The sequence below is a fragment of the Trichogramma pretiosum genome, unplaced genomic scaffold (genome assembly GCF_000599845.2).
Source record: "Trichogramma pretiosum strain Unisexual culture from Peru unplaced genomic scaffold, Tpre_2.0 scaffold41, whole genome shotgun sequence".
In the NCBI taxonomy this organism is placed as follows: Eukaryota; Metazoa; Arthropoda; class Insecta; order Hymenoptera; family Trichogrammatidae; genus Trichogramma; species Trichogramma pretiosum.
In genome coordinates, this window is record NW_019640824.1 from 168,233 (window position 1) to 182,548 (window position 14,316).

General features: G+C 45.8%; 1 protein-coding gene across 2 annotated transcripts in view; it reads left to right on the forward strand.

Annotated features, from left to right (window-relative positions):
• LOC106656687 (histone acetyltransferase KAT6B) overlaps nt 1-14,316 on the forward strand; it is a 36,245-nt gene that overhangs the window by 15,250 nt on the left and 6,679 nt on the right. The window contains exons 4-6 of one of the 2 annotated variants that reach the window (XM_014377772.1): nt 9,817-10,358; nt 10,519-12,545; nt 13,921-14,309. In XM_014377772.1, coding sequence (XP_014233258.1) covers nt 9,817-10,358; nt 10,519-12,545; nt 13,921-14,309 — 2,958 coding nt within the window. The remainder of the gene's footprint in view (nt 1-9,816; nt 10,359-10,518; nt 12,546-13,920; nt 14,310-14,316) is intronic. The other variant, XM_014377773.1, reaches the window with a different exon arrangement.

A 14,316-nucleotide genomic window follows, 5' to 3' on the forward strand; every position in this document is an offset into this window, starting at 1 on the left:
GTTAACTTTTAATACGTGATACGTTGTGGTGGCAGTGGCGGCAGCACGTTACATTATTGTTATAAACGTGATTGCGGCGCGTATAAGTAAATCTCTCTCTCTCTCCCCTTCTCGCGAGAAGGCGTCGTTCTGGGAGAGCAACTTTTACAGCCTTGGATCGAGCGGCAACTGCCCCTTACAGCACACACATACGCGCACACTTCATGAAGCAATGGCAGCAACAACTCAACTCATCGTGCATGCTGCACGGGTGAGAGTGAGTTAACCAGATTGAGAGAGAGAGAGAGAGCCCCGCGGGCGAGTTTTCTCTTTGCTCTGATTTTTTCGAATCTCTTTTTTCTCGCGCGCGCCTGTTCCGGTTGTTGTTATCGTGCTTGCAATATAACACTCTCGCTTTTACCGACTCTCGCGCAAGCACCACCATCGGCGCTGCGTACACGCGTCGTCGCGCACTCATAAATGCACGTTAATAGCAAGTCGATTCATTTTTCGCACTGATGTAAATAAAAATTAGTGAATTGTAATCGCGTTGCCGTAAAAAATGCATCTACGCACGGAAAAACTTCGAAGGTAGCTTACTTCTTTGCGCAAAGCTCAACGACGATAATCGAGGAGCACAGCTCGATCTTTGTCTGTGTCTGTGTTATGTATACGCATTACGTCAACGCGTCTCGTCGTGATTTTTCATCGCGCTGTCATCGCGACGATTAATTACATTTATATATTACACAGACACACGCGCTCACTCTCTGTCTCTTTCTCTTTTTGTACTTTTCTCTTGGTCTTGGAATGCAACATGTGCAGAATTTAAGCGAAAGATTACTCTCTCTCTCTCTCTTTCGCATTATTCTCTGCTACCAAGTCTCTCTATACAATAACAACGCGCGGATGCTTTAATGTCATTGCCCGAAATATTATATATAATATAATATTTTACAATGCGGTTGTACGCAAAAAGGAGGCAAAAAAGTAAGCGCGCATAGTTCCTCTACAAGCGTACGCGCATTAAGCTGCGAGGATTTGCGAGGGTGTAAGGGACTATTTTTTTTTTTTTTTTTTTTTTTTTTTTTTTTTTTCATATAAGCGGTATACATGTAGCGTCGAAACAAGTAGCCGCTTATTGATCTACCTTATGTGTACGGACGCACGCAGTACATGTACACACCGACCGAATCACGTGTATATAAAGGACACCCTCGCGCGCGCGCGCTCGTGTGCGTGCAAGTATATATATCTCGGCTCGCGCCGACGCAGTCGGAAGTACAATGAGCCGGAGATGCGCGAATTTTATCGTGTGTATGTATATATAACATTTATTCCTATGGGCCGCCATCGCCAAACCCAGTTCGATGTATATGCGTATAGGCGCATAAATAGCACACAACACTTGACTCGTTGGCGCGAGGGCCGTGGTATTATATTATGTATGCGTCGCATTTATGTGTATCATAACACGCTAAAGCAGCGACTGCTGCTGCTGCCAGAGATATAGAGGGAGGGCGACCCAGGGCGAGAGAAAACTTTTTCGTTCCAAGGGTAGTATTTCCTTTCTTATTCCCGCTCTTTCTTTCCATATTTTTCCTTTTATACGTTCTCTGCTTCTTTTTTCCACGAGATTCAGACAAGACAGTCAAAAAATTGAATAAATATACGATTCCTATAATTGTTTAGACAAACTCAGACGGAAGTTTTCAATTTTACAGTGACAGGAGCTTTATAGTGCTTCGTCGAAATTTAATAAATATAATAGACAGCCGTGCCGAAAGCTCGAACGACCTTACACAGCCGTTGATTATACATTCACGATATTCAATCTGTCGTTTCGATATCGGCTGTATATTAGCGCGAAACTAATATACGAGTACCGTTATGGGGGATTATATCGACTCGATCAATTCGCAGGTGCGGGTAGAGAACGCGGCTTATATTTTCATTGATCGTAAGTTTTAATATGTAATAATATTATTATTAAAACGCACGAGAGTCGTATTAACGAAAGCTCATAAGCTTCTGGGACCCTGAATTATTTCCACGTGTCGGACCAACGCAACTCGTTCGAGTTCGTGTATACTTTACGTATAGAACTATTGATGCGTCACGCATCTCCGTCGTCGGTGAAAAAGACCAAGAGAATTTTGAAAAAAGAAGCAACGATGCAGGGTCTGCATCATTGTCTTGATACATATGCACTCCCGCTCAGTATAACACGTCTCACGCGAGTAATCGTTTCTCGTCTAATTCTCCTTCTTCTTTTAGGGGCCGGTTATGAATTCTACCAACTCATCGTCGTCGTCGTCGCCGTCATCTTCGTCGAGCTTTAACCTCGACCTTTTTCAATTAAGCACGCGTACGCACGCAATTATCTTTGGTTCTTTTTTGCTCTCGCTCGTCTTTCTCTCTTCCTCCTTCGCATATATATACGTATTACCCTTCGAAAAGCTACGCGCGTGTACATGCGTTTACGAATAATTGATGCTTCGTATCTAGGTGAGCGAGACATGCATATGTACGTGCGGTAAAATACAAGTTGTATACGCGCGAACGATGAATCGAGTGGGCTTCTGCTGCTTCTGTTAGCTCCTATACATAGTTCGACACGGTACTTGCACCAAAAGCTCTAAAAGAGTCGAGCATCGTCGGAACGAAAAGCTATATTATTAATCGCGCCTCGATGTACAAGAGCTCTACATCGAGCGGTTATTGAAAACCTTTAGCTGTAGTGGATTGAATAATGAATAGCCGCAAATAAAAAGGATCGTATCGGATGCGATCGAGCTTTTACACCGTGTGTTTGCGTCGTGCAATGCCGTATTTAGAATATAGAAATACGACGTTTAGAAGTTGAAAATAAGATTTCGGATCGAGTTTATACCCACTGCATATCGATTAGTCGGCATCGGTTAGACTAATGGCATACGTAATATCGCGCAGGTACATATATATATATATGCACAACGTTTGATCTACAGTCGAATTTGATGTGCACTCGCTGCTGCGTGGGTCGCGCGAATGAATCAAGGACACGTCGCGGCTCGGCTGGCACACGGCTCAGCAGCGCGCACAGCCTTAATATAATACACAGCCTCCCACTGCGGCTCCCGAAATCGATATTTACCGGGATCGCGCAGGATACATGTTTATATACGCACGAGCTCGCGGAATATTCCAATATTTCGACAATTTGGCCAGGCGTGTCACGCGTCGCTCGCTTCGTTCGAAAGACTGTTCTCCCGCATGATCCGCTGTACGAGATAAATCGATTAAAAGCTCTATTACGGAATGAGCCGTGAGAATAATTATTAAAGCTTGCGAGCTTTACGCTTCAAAGTTCATTTTTCAAACTAGATCGTTTTGTTTTAAAATAAAAAAAAATACGATTACAGACAGAAGTCGATATAATATCGAGCCTGCGTACGTTATATCATGCGCAGTTTTATATTTGCGCCTTGTCGCTAAAACTGATCTATCCGTGCCTCATGGCAAATTCAATTAGAGCTTGATCTTGTAATTCCACATGCTATAGTATGCGCGTGCGCGTGCGGCTATTACTCCGCACACTGACGACTTGTTGCTGCACTTAACTCTGCCATTGCGGCTGCTGCTGCTGCTGATTTAGCTCGTTTTTCTTGTTTTTTTTTTTTTTTTTGTGAATTGTTACTGTCGCGATCGATTTGTGTGTCGTTCAAGTCGAAGCTAAAGTTGCTCTTCCGCTTGCATTTAGAAAGTGATGTGTAATCCGGCGCATTTTCATTGCCTCGGTCATCTCGCAAATGGAGATCGATCTTCGAAAATGCGCTAGAACAAATGCTGGGATAATTAGCTCACTTTGGTTTCTTCGATAGCTGCTGTGAGTCAGTCACCTATCTACAAAGTCAAAACAAACGAACGCGTGTGCGATGCACCGAGTAAGAACAACAATCGAGTCTGACGCAGCGACTTTCGTCCGATTTTTTCCTCTTCGCTCAAATCGGATACACGAGCTCTTTCCACAGATGCGTTCCGCGCGAGGACGCAAGTAAACGTGTACGCGCGCGTCGCGACTCGGACGTATACGAACTCGATCGGGGCTCTATTTACAACGATGATCGAGTGTGTTATATCTCGTGGCTCATTAAGCCATTAATCATGGTGAAATAATAGGACGCGTGTATAAATACGTAATGAATTTCGGCCGGAATCGACGACTTTGGTGTGGTAAATCATATTAAGCGCCGAACGACCACCGGTGAGCGGGCCGCACACACATGCACACACACACACACACATGCACACACACACACACACATGCACACACACACACACACACAAACACGCGCATTGCGTCACGCTTTCCGGCAGACGTGTATCTGAACGAATTCGGCACGTGAAATACGTGAAATCGGGCAGAAAATTCTTAAAAACAACTTGTTTCGTCACCTTTTTTTGTCGTAGTCGTGCTTCTTCTTGTTTTTTTTCTTCAAAATCACACACCGCTGGCATATCACGATACGATATGTCATTTGAAATTTATTGTTACCACATGCCAGGGCCTCTGTTTGAATATACTTATTACGAGATTGCTCCTTATTTAATTGATTTATTATTCAATTTTTTTTTTTGTTTTGACGATGGAAAATATGAAAATTAATCGCGCGCACAAACGTTCGATGTAGAAACACGTGTCGAAATTACGTAACGCGCGTCTCGAAAGAGGCGAGTGTGAAATTTATAATAAAAAAAAGAGTAACGAGTGTCGACTCGTTACTCTTTTTATCAATCGAGCTTGCGCCTCGATTCATAATATACACATGCGGAGATATTAACCGGCGAGCGAGCTAACTGCACGCGATAAGATTCACGGACGGTTACTCGCTCGCTCCGCGCGCGGCTCGAGCGCATAATCGGATAAACGCGCGCCGGCCATTGTTGCCCGCGGTAATGAGATAGACGCACTGTCCACTTTGATTATGTGATATTTATATTCGTACTATAGCTATCTTTATACACGGGTAGTGTTTATATATTATGAGCTTTCGAGACTCGGAATATGTATAGAGTGTCCTTATCGATGGCGCTCGCGCGTGCTTTCGCAGGCGTCGACGGCGGAGCATCGAGTTCACGCTCGTGCTATTAAACCGGTCGATCGTTGATTTTATTGTTTGTTTCGATTTAGTTATTGCGGAGTTTTGTATTTCAAACTTCATCGCGATTATCGAGCGCGGAATATTCCAAATGATTTGCTACTCGCAAAGACAATAATATCCGGAAGAACGACCAAATGAACGAAACAGATTATTATTATTATTACATAAAAATAAAAATATATATGCGCTTTACCGAAGTCGCTGAAAGAAATACGCGTTTCGTAAAAGAAAAAGAGCATCGTATATATTAAAGCGCAGTACAGACATTGAGCGTTATACCTATATATTTTTCAAGGGACATTCTGAAAACCTTTGTGCAAAAGACGCGCAGCTCACTACATGAACACGTGAAAGTTGAAAAAGTAAAAGAAAGACGGTCTCGTTCCCTCTCACCCTCTCTCTCTCTGTCGAGAAACGAGAAGAAGACGAACTCGCGCGCGTATTATATAGACAACAAAAAAAGCCCCAGCGCACACGCGCTTTAATACACAGCGTGCAGTAATACCGCTGCAGAGTGCAGATGTGTTGAAAGGCGCGCGAATCGAATTCAATTCGCCACGCTCGGAAGGAAGTGCAAGGATACGTACCCCGGCTGGTATACTGCATGGGTATTAACGAGCCGGAAAAGCGAGCTACGTGTGTAAGTGTGCGTGTGTGTGTGTGTGGCGCAGGGCGCACACTAGCGCACCAATGGTCGTGTCAACGCATTTATTATTATTATATATACGACGATAAAATACACCTATGGAAGCGAAGCTTGCGCGCGCGCACATAACGTACGCGTATACGGACGAGCGTATATAGAGCCAATGTAATTTGCGCACGTCTGTCGGGACTGTATACGCTGTTTGTCCAATCCTCTCCTCTCGGTCTCTTTCTCTCTCTCTCTTTTTCTCGACCGTTGTGTGCGTATAGATATATTTTTATGCCCGACTCGGTATACACACAAGCACATATATATATTGCATATGTATATCGACAACTCATATACGCGTATGTATACGAAGACGATGTACAGACACGGGACGCAACGCGACGAACGCACACTACTCGTTCGGTAGCCAAAGCAACAGCAGCAGCAGCAGCTTTTATTATAACGCGCACTGCGCGAGAGTCTCTCTCTGACTCTGCGGTGCATACGGAGTTTGTTGCGCTGCGTATACCGTGTACGGCCCTCTCGCAATCCTACACGATAGTGTTAATTTACGCGTGTCTTTCTGTGTGTCTGTGTGTGTGTTTGTAAATGGCATCGATTGCAGATGTTTTGTGATGCGACGCGCGATACAACGCCTCGCGAGTGCTCCAAGAGCCGCGAAAAGTACGAACACGAGTTCGTATACGGTTGTGTATACTCGAGCACAAAACGTATTGTAACGCGCGCAACAAATAAACACGTGCGCGTAAAAGTGAGAGACTGCCGAATAGCCGAGCGCGTCATACGTCAAACGTACACTCTCGCGACACTCGACGTGATTATTGGCGCTTTTGCCGCGCCGCAATCTTCCTAATAGTTCTCTTTTTTTCGAGTTTTGTGTGCCTAATATAGCTGCAACGAGTTTGTTCTCTGTGCGCGCGTCGGTCAGTTTAGTGCCTCGTATACACATCGAGCTTGTGTGATTTGTGTCTTTTGTTCTTCTCTCGCCGAGCGTTTGTGTACTTTATAGGTAGTCGAAGCTCCGGGTACATAATAGTAGTACTATAGTTTTTGCTCGCGGTGACGACGACGACATCGGCATCATGGTGATTATTTTGCGATCCAGCAAATTGGCCCTGCGAAGGAGCAGGAGGCCGCGTTTACTCCTGACCCTGAGAAAGCGCAGGTTCAGAAGAAGCAAAAAGGTAATTCGTCACGCGCGTGTAACAGCTTATCAAGCTCCTAAAAGTAAGGACTGTCGTTTATCGCGAGCCAGTCGGACAACTCGGAGCAGACGGACAAACTACGTATATATTGTCGTCTCGATTCCATTTATCGATATATTTAATTATGGAGACGGATCGTCACAGAGATCGCGACGCGCAGAACAGATACAACAATTGAGATTATTCACACCGCGCTTGTACACTCGATGCATCCGTACGTGCATCGTACACGCGAACGACGCTTTGATGCGGCTCCTCGAGCCTATGTATATATCTATCTAGATGTGTGGGTTAACCCCGCGCAGCGAGCCGGTATGCGCGTCCCCGTGCAAACGATCGCTTTTGTGCGGTACGCGTTGGTATATGTATATTAAGCATCTGCGCATGTGCGCACGAATTGTTATCGAGCTCTTGCATGTGCGAGTGACTCATTACTGCAGTGCATGTTCGGAGGATACCAACCACCTGCTTTATCGACGCCGATCGAGCTGGACTCGTGCAATTACACGTGTTACATGATTATTTGCGAATTTCGATATTTTATAATTATTGCTTCTAATTCTCATTTGTATCGATTCCGAGAGTGATTTGTTTTTTATTGCTAACCGACTCTCCGCGTGTCTGTTGGTTGCTCAAACATGGCATACACTCGCCTTTTTTTATCATCGTCAACATTTCTCATGGCTCTCATTACTCATGCACCGATTGATACAAAAAAAAATTGTTGTGTTTTTATTCTTTAAGAGGTGTGCGTTATGGTTTGTCTCTTTTGAAACAAAAAAAGCTGAATAAAAAAAAGTGTCGTTATTATTCGCATCTCGACTATAACAGGAGCGAATCGTCTCGTCGAGGAAACGTACGCAACGATTATGAACGTAAACTATCGAACGATATATAGCTCGTCGTCGTCGTCGTCTTCGTCTTCGTCGCTCGCGAAGCACGAAAATAGCACGTGACTCGAGCCGATACTCGCGTTTCACGTGGCCTGGAATAATAATATTACAATATATACGTTATAGAAACGAATGCATCTTAATGCGGTTCAAGCAGTATAGAATAATGAGTTAATTTCGCATCATCGTTGGTTTTTTTTTCCTCTGGACTCGCCGCCAAGAAAATAAAATAAAAATATTCTTCGGTTTCCATCGGGTAACTATATTGTTAAGCGTCAAACTCAGCTCGACCGATTTCTTCGGTCTCTCTTCGATTTGATGTAGAAACAGTCCCTGCACACCTCGTCGTGGGTCATTATAAGTATAGGAATTGGCCTGGTGCGTCGCGTCCGTTGCTCCTCCGACACATTGCGCGTTATCGCTCGTTACACATATTACAAGGCGTGCGTGCGTTGCATATAGCACAATAATAAGATGCACCCTTTATTATACAAATATATCTTTCGTTCTTTCGCTTTATGTGTGTGTGTCTGCTATATAAACGACGTATCGAAGTCAGAGCGAGAGAGACAGAGGGACCGATCGCCGGTCTAGATATTATGTACTCGTGTGTGCCCGCTGCAGGCTTACGTGTTGCACCTTCTCTCTTCCTCGCAGACAGCAGCAGCAAAAAAAGCCCAAGATAAGAAATAATTACCCCGCGGTATTTGGGGGTATTATACACACACACACACACATACACGTACACACGTTTACGCGTGGAATACCACTGGACGCAAAAGAACGACTGCAGCTCGGAAAGAGAGAGAGAGAGTCAAGACGTTGATAATACTACTTATGTATACGTATAACACGGAGTACATATAGAGAGAGAACCTCGCGATCGCCGGCCTTGGCGAATATCTTTCGCCACTGCGCGCCGCTGCCGCCACGGTCGCCGGTATTCGATGCATTTTAAGCGATGGGAAAGTCAAGGAAGAGAGAAGAAGAAGTGTATGTGTGTGCATTAAATACACACAGACAGAGAGAGAGTCTAAGGGGCAGAGAGTAATTAAAACCGGCGACTGCACATGTGCGCTGCGCGCGGCGCGGTGTATACGTAAGGTTGAACCGAGCGAGAGAGAGAGACGCGCGAACGATTTCGCGTATACCCATACTTGCCTGTATTTTATACGTAATCGTTGCTCTCTCTCTCTCTCTTACCGCACGACGACGATGAATGTGCCGAAAATTTTTCGGATGCGCCGTGAGTTCTGACTCTACCGGTTCTCTCTCTCTATATATATATTTTCATTGCCGCGCACAAGAGTATAGAGTCGATGAAATTTTGTTCTCGCGTTATTTTACGTCGATTATTATTACTTGAAAAAAAGAAGAAGTAAAGGAACAGAAACATTAGTTTCAACAAGAACAAAATATAGATTTCTTCGAGACCGATATATAATAGGTGCCGTAGTAGCGCACACGCGAGGCGTTGAGCCGCGGGTTTTTCAAAAATAAAAGGGAGGGAGGCCTCAACTGCAAGGCTCTCGGACTCGGCTTATCTTACATCGAAATCGTACCAGTTTTCGCGGCTTATAAATATCTAATTGCAGCTGTTACGCCGCTGCAGCGTGCAATATCGCTCACGCTATGTTCCATTGTATTATCTCTCTCTCTCTCTCTCTCTCTCGTGGTAGGTAGCACTTCCTTTTGGGATACGGGGCATATATATGATAATTGAATGATCAGGTGCATGTGTGCTGCGCGCCCCTCGTATCGTTCCGTTCCCCGTATCTCTCTCGGCCCAATTATCGCGTTGAACTTGCACACACACACGTTTTCCTCGCTATGTTTTATACTTATAAAATTTTACATAAACACATTCGCATTGCGTAATGTGCGAGACCAATCGATATGTATAACTAACGATCTCTTTTCTCTTTGTCGTGTATACACAGGTACCGGCACCGCTGCCGATCTGCCGCGAGTGCCTGGGAACGACGGCGAGCGGCAACAACAACAAGCAGCGCAGCACGTCGTCGGCCGCGTCGCCGGCCTCGTCGTCGCCCCAGCGAGGAGCAGCAGGTGGAGGCGCTGAAAGAATAAGCCGCTGCAACTCGTGCGGCGCCGCCCTGCACTGGGCCTGCGCCCCGACGGAGCTCATCCAGCTGCTGGAGCGCGGCGGCAACTGGTGCTGCGACGACTGCGCCGGCCAGCCGTGCGCCGGCTGCCAGCAGGACCGCGAGACCCAGACCTACCTGGTGCGCTGCCACGGCCCCGGCTGCCCGAGATCCTATCATCTCACCTGTCTCGATCCGGCGCTGGACAAGCGCAGCAAGGCGCCCTGGAGATGTCGCGCCTGCCTGGACGGCGGCAACAAGCCCGAGGCCACGAGCGGCGGCGGCGGCACGCCGCAGACGAAGAAGCACGCGGCCGACTCGAGCACGAGCAGCAGCAGCGCCAAGAAGAAGCAGCAGGCTAGCGCCAAAGACGCTCGAAAGTAAGTGCACGACTGAGCGTAATCGATGCATTGTTGTCATCGTAGTACGAATCATTCATATATAAAAAATGCAATCCCTAATCGTCATTAAAAAACACGATTTTCATTATCCTCTCTTTTTGTGTGTTTTTTTTTTATTCTTCGACTCGCGCACACGCAGGTCTTTAGCAGCGACACCGGCATCGTCGAATCGAAAATCCACCGTGGCAGCGACTCCGACGTCCTCGAGAGGAGGAGCCGCGGCTACGACGCCGGGAGGAGCCGTAACATCGTCCAGCAAAAAGTCATCGGCCACGTCGGAATCGGCCACGAGCAGCAGCAGCATCAAACACGCGTCAGCGGCCCAGGTGGACAACAGCTCGGACGGTAATGCGGGTGTTGTCTCCCCTCGTCAGCCTTCGTCCTCTGTCTATACCTTTCCCGATCCACTTCTCGAATTTTCTTCTCAATCGTCCGCGTCCCCGTCCCTGCATCATTGTCACGTGTCACAATCCTCCTCCTCGTCCTCCTCCGCCGTCGTCCACAACAGCAACAGCGGCAACAAAAGTCAGCAGGCGCTGGGCGTCTCCTCCGCGACGAGCAGTAGTAGTAGTGGTGCTGTCGGTAGCAGTGATAGCGGCGCGACGACGATCCTCTCCCCGAGCGCCAAGCCGCTCGAGGAGAAGAACGATAGGATATCCAAGGAGAAGCAAAAGTTCTTCAGATTGAGCGCCTTCAATGCCAAGCACAAGAAGCTGAAAGCCGCGGCCGCGGCGGCGGCCTCCATGGACGAGAGCGGTAGCATCGGTAATAAACCTCCGAAGAGGGACGAGTGCGGCGGCGCTGTCAAGCGCTCGCGACCGGCATTGAAAGCCTCGGCTGCGGTGCGCCAGAAGAACCGAAAGACACACAAAAAGTCCAAGACGCAGACTCATAGCGACGAGGAATCCAGTGATAATAATGACGAAGTCGACGACGACGACGACGAGGACGACGAAGACGACGATTGTCTGAGCTCCAGCAGTTCGGACGAGCAAGTCACCGAGGAAGTAAAGACCGTTCAGAAGCGTAAAACACTGTCGTCCTCGAAATTGTCCTCGTCGTCCTGGAGTAAAAAGAGGAGCAACGACTCGAGCGCGGATCAAAACCGCGTCGGCAGTAGTAGTAACGTCAGCGGCAGTAATAATCAAAATAATAGCAAAATGTCTGGCCCGTTCGCCTGCAATCTCGACGAGAAGAAGCCCTGGGGCTTCGCGGCGGCTGCGGCGAAACTCGGAGTCGACGGCGAGAGTCCGTTTTTCAGCAACCTCAAGGCCTTCGGAGCACCGCTGCCGAAGCTCGAAGTTGGCGACAAACCCAAATTCGCCGTGGGCTTGGATCCGCTGAACACGGACAGAACGAGAAGCAGCGTCGTTGCGCTCGATTCAACTAGTAAGACGTCGCATCAGCATCAGCAGCAGCAGCAGCAGCAACCACAAAAAGTTAAAAGTACATGTAATAGTGATAATAGTTGTAGTGATAAAGATAAGAAACAGACACAGCAGCCAAGGCCAAAGCAACCGGGTAGCGGACAGCTACGTGGATTATACGATGGTTTGAGCCACTTTTACTCGGCTCCGATTAGCACGAGCCGCGCAAAACCTGGCGCACCACCACCGAATTACGCGCCCGACAGGCGGAAAAAGTCCTCGTCGACGACGTCGCCGAGCGCGACGACAGCACAACAGCAGCAGGCGGCTCCGGACAAGAAAACGACCGCGACACCTTCTCCCAAGTCAACGGGCGTCAAGCCGTGCAACGAACAAACGAGCAAAGCCGGCCCGTTGCGAGGGAAGAAGGAGCCCGAAATGACTCTTGTGCCGAAGCCGAGCATCCTCGTGCCGGCGGACAAGGAGATCTCGATCTGCCTGGCCGACGAGGACCCGTCGGACATGTCGCCCTCGGGCCTGGTCAAGACGGCCGTCAACACTCAGCGGCAATTAGATCGCGCGTCGTCCGTTAAATACGCTACCACAGCCGAAGCCCACACGATGAAGCAAAAGTCAAAGGGAGATCGGAAGTCCGGTCAAGCCAGCGCCATGACAACCCGTCCCAAAACTCCTCGTCCAAAGTCAAATCCTCGTGCCTCGACTGGTGCCACCACTACCACTACCACCAACACCACCAACACCACGACACCCCGCGCGACACCCTGCTCCAACAGGAAGGGTAAGAGTCTACCCCGCCCGTTCTCTTTCTCTCTCTCTCGCTCTTTCACTATTACTTTTTATTCACCGCCTTCATTTAATTCACTAACTATTTTGTTGACTCCTTGAAGAAAAAAAAAATAATATAGACATTTTGTTCTCCGCAGCGACTTTTATTACTTTTGCATTGAATATAATTTTTTTCTCTATATATTTTTGTTCACCTTCGTAATTATTATTAACTTTTTTTTTTTTTGTAAAGTACGTGCCTTCAATACTTATCATATCCTAATCATCCATGTTTCGGTGAAATCATCCTTGAACATATATAACTCTGATTCCTTCACTCATGACTTTTTCACTTGCTCAATCTATCATACCACCGTGGATGTGTTGGCGGTGTGGTGTGGTGTGGTTTTTTTCGTGTATGCCTGTGCATTTGAACAAGAAGAGACATGGTTGTTCTGTGACGAGTTTTGTTGGAAATATCTTTAAATAACATGAGATGCTTTTTTTATTCACATAAATTCAAGAGGAATCTAAGAAAAAAGTTTTATTTGAAGATCTTCATAAAATTCGAAAAGGAAGTAATCAAATGGAGACTGAACTAGAAATGAAGACAAGCTCCTCCAGAACAATCAAGTTTTGAAAAAATCTTTATGTGGTGAAACATGGTGCAAAGTCATTGGAAGTTTTAAATACATCAATGATACCAAAATCACGTACAGCCAGATTATTTCTCATCGTGGAATTATTTAATATATACTGCATGCGATCGTTTCATTTATCAAAACATTGCTTTGGTGAAGTAATGTATTTTAATTTCTGCATGTATGGGCATAACAATGTTAATTTTTCCCTATTTTTACCGTCCAACAACAATTTTTTTTATTATTATTGAATACTAACATCACCACTAGAGAAATGAAGTACACTTTATACTTAATTGTTTTTATCGTATATAATAAAATCTGGGAAAACAGCCAGCACATCCTTTTAACTTTACCTTATAGCTTTATCCAATTGACACATTATTATTTTAATTATTTATTATTGTTTTTTTAATTTTTATTAAAAGTGTTATTTTTATGGCTATCAGTGCATAATTATCATAAAAATTTTTCCAAAAATCAATTCATTACATGAATTTTTTAAACTCAAATGACTCATGTCTTTCATTCAAATTTAGTTACTCGTAAGCTATATTGTTAATCAGTATAAATAAAGTATTTCACAAGCACATTAAAGTTGGATAAAATTTGAAGTAGTAGAAAAAAAACTCTAAATTCTGTTGGAATACATTTGCTTCACACCATGAGAGCCATAACATATTGTACAAACTTTATTTCGACCAATCAACATCAGACTCAATAAAATTTTTTCCTCTCCCATTACAGAAGAAATGGTTTTACCTCAAACTTTGCCAGCTGGTGTCACCCAAAAGGATGTGGAATTGTTCAAAGAGGCTCGTGAAAGAGCTAATCGTATGACATTAGCCGAGACGCAAAAGGACGATCAAGACGCTGCTCCGCCGCTAATCGTTAGTCCTGGAGGAACAGATACGCGAAATCCTGCTGCTATCGTTTTCGGGCGCTACGAGGTCGAGACTTGGTATTCGTCACCGTTTCCGCAGGAGTACGCGAGATTGCCCAAATTATTTTTCTGCGAATTCTGCTTGAAGTACACGAAGAGCAAGGCAGTTTTGGACAGACACATGAACAAGTGCAAAAAGAGGCATCCTCCTGCTACTGAAATTTATCGTTGTAATGGTTTATCAGTATTTGAGGTAAATA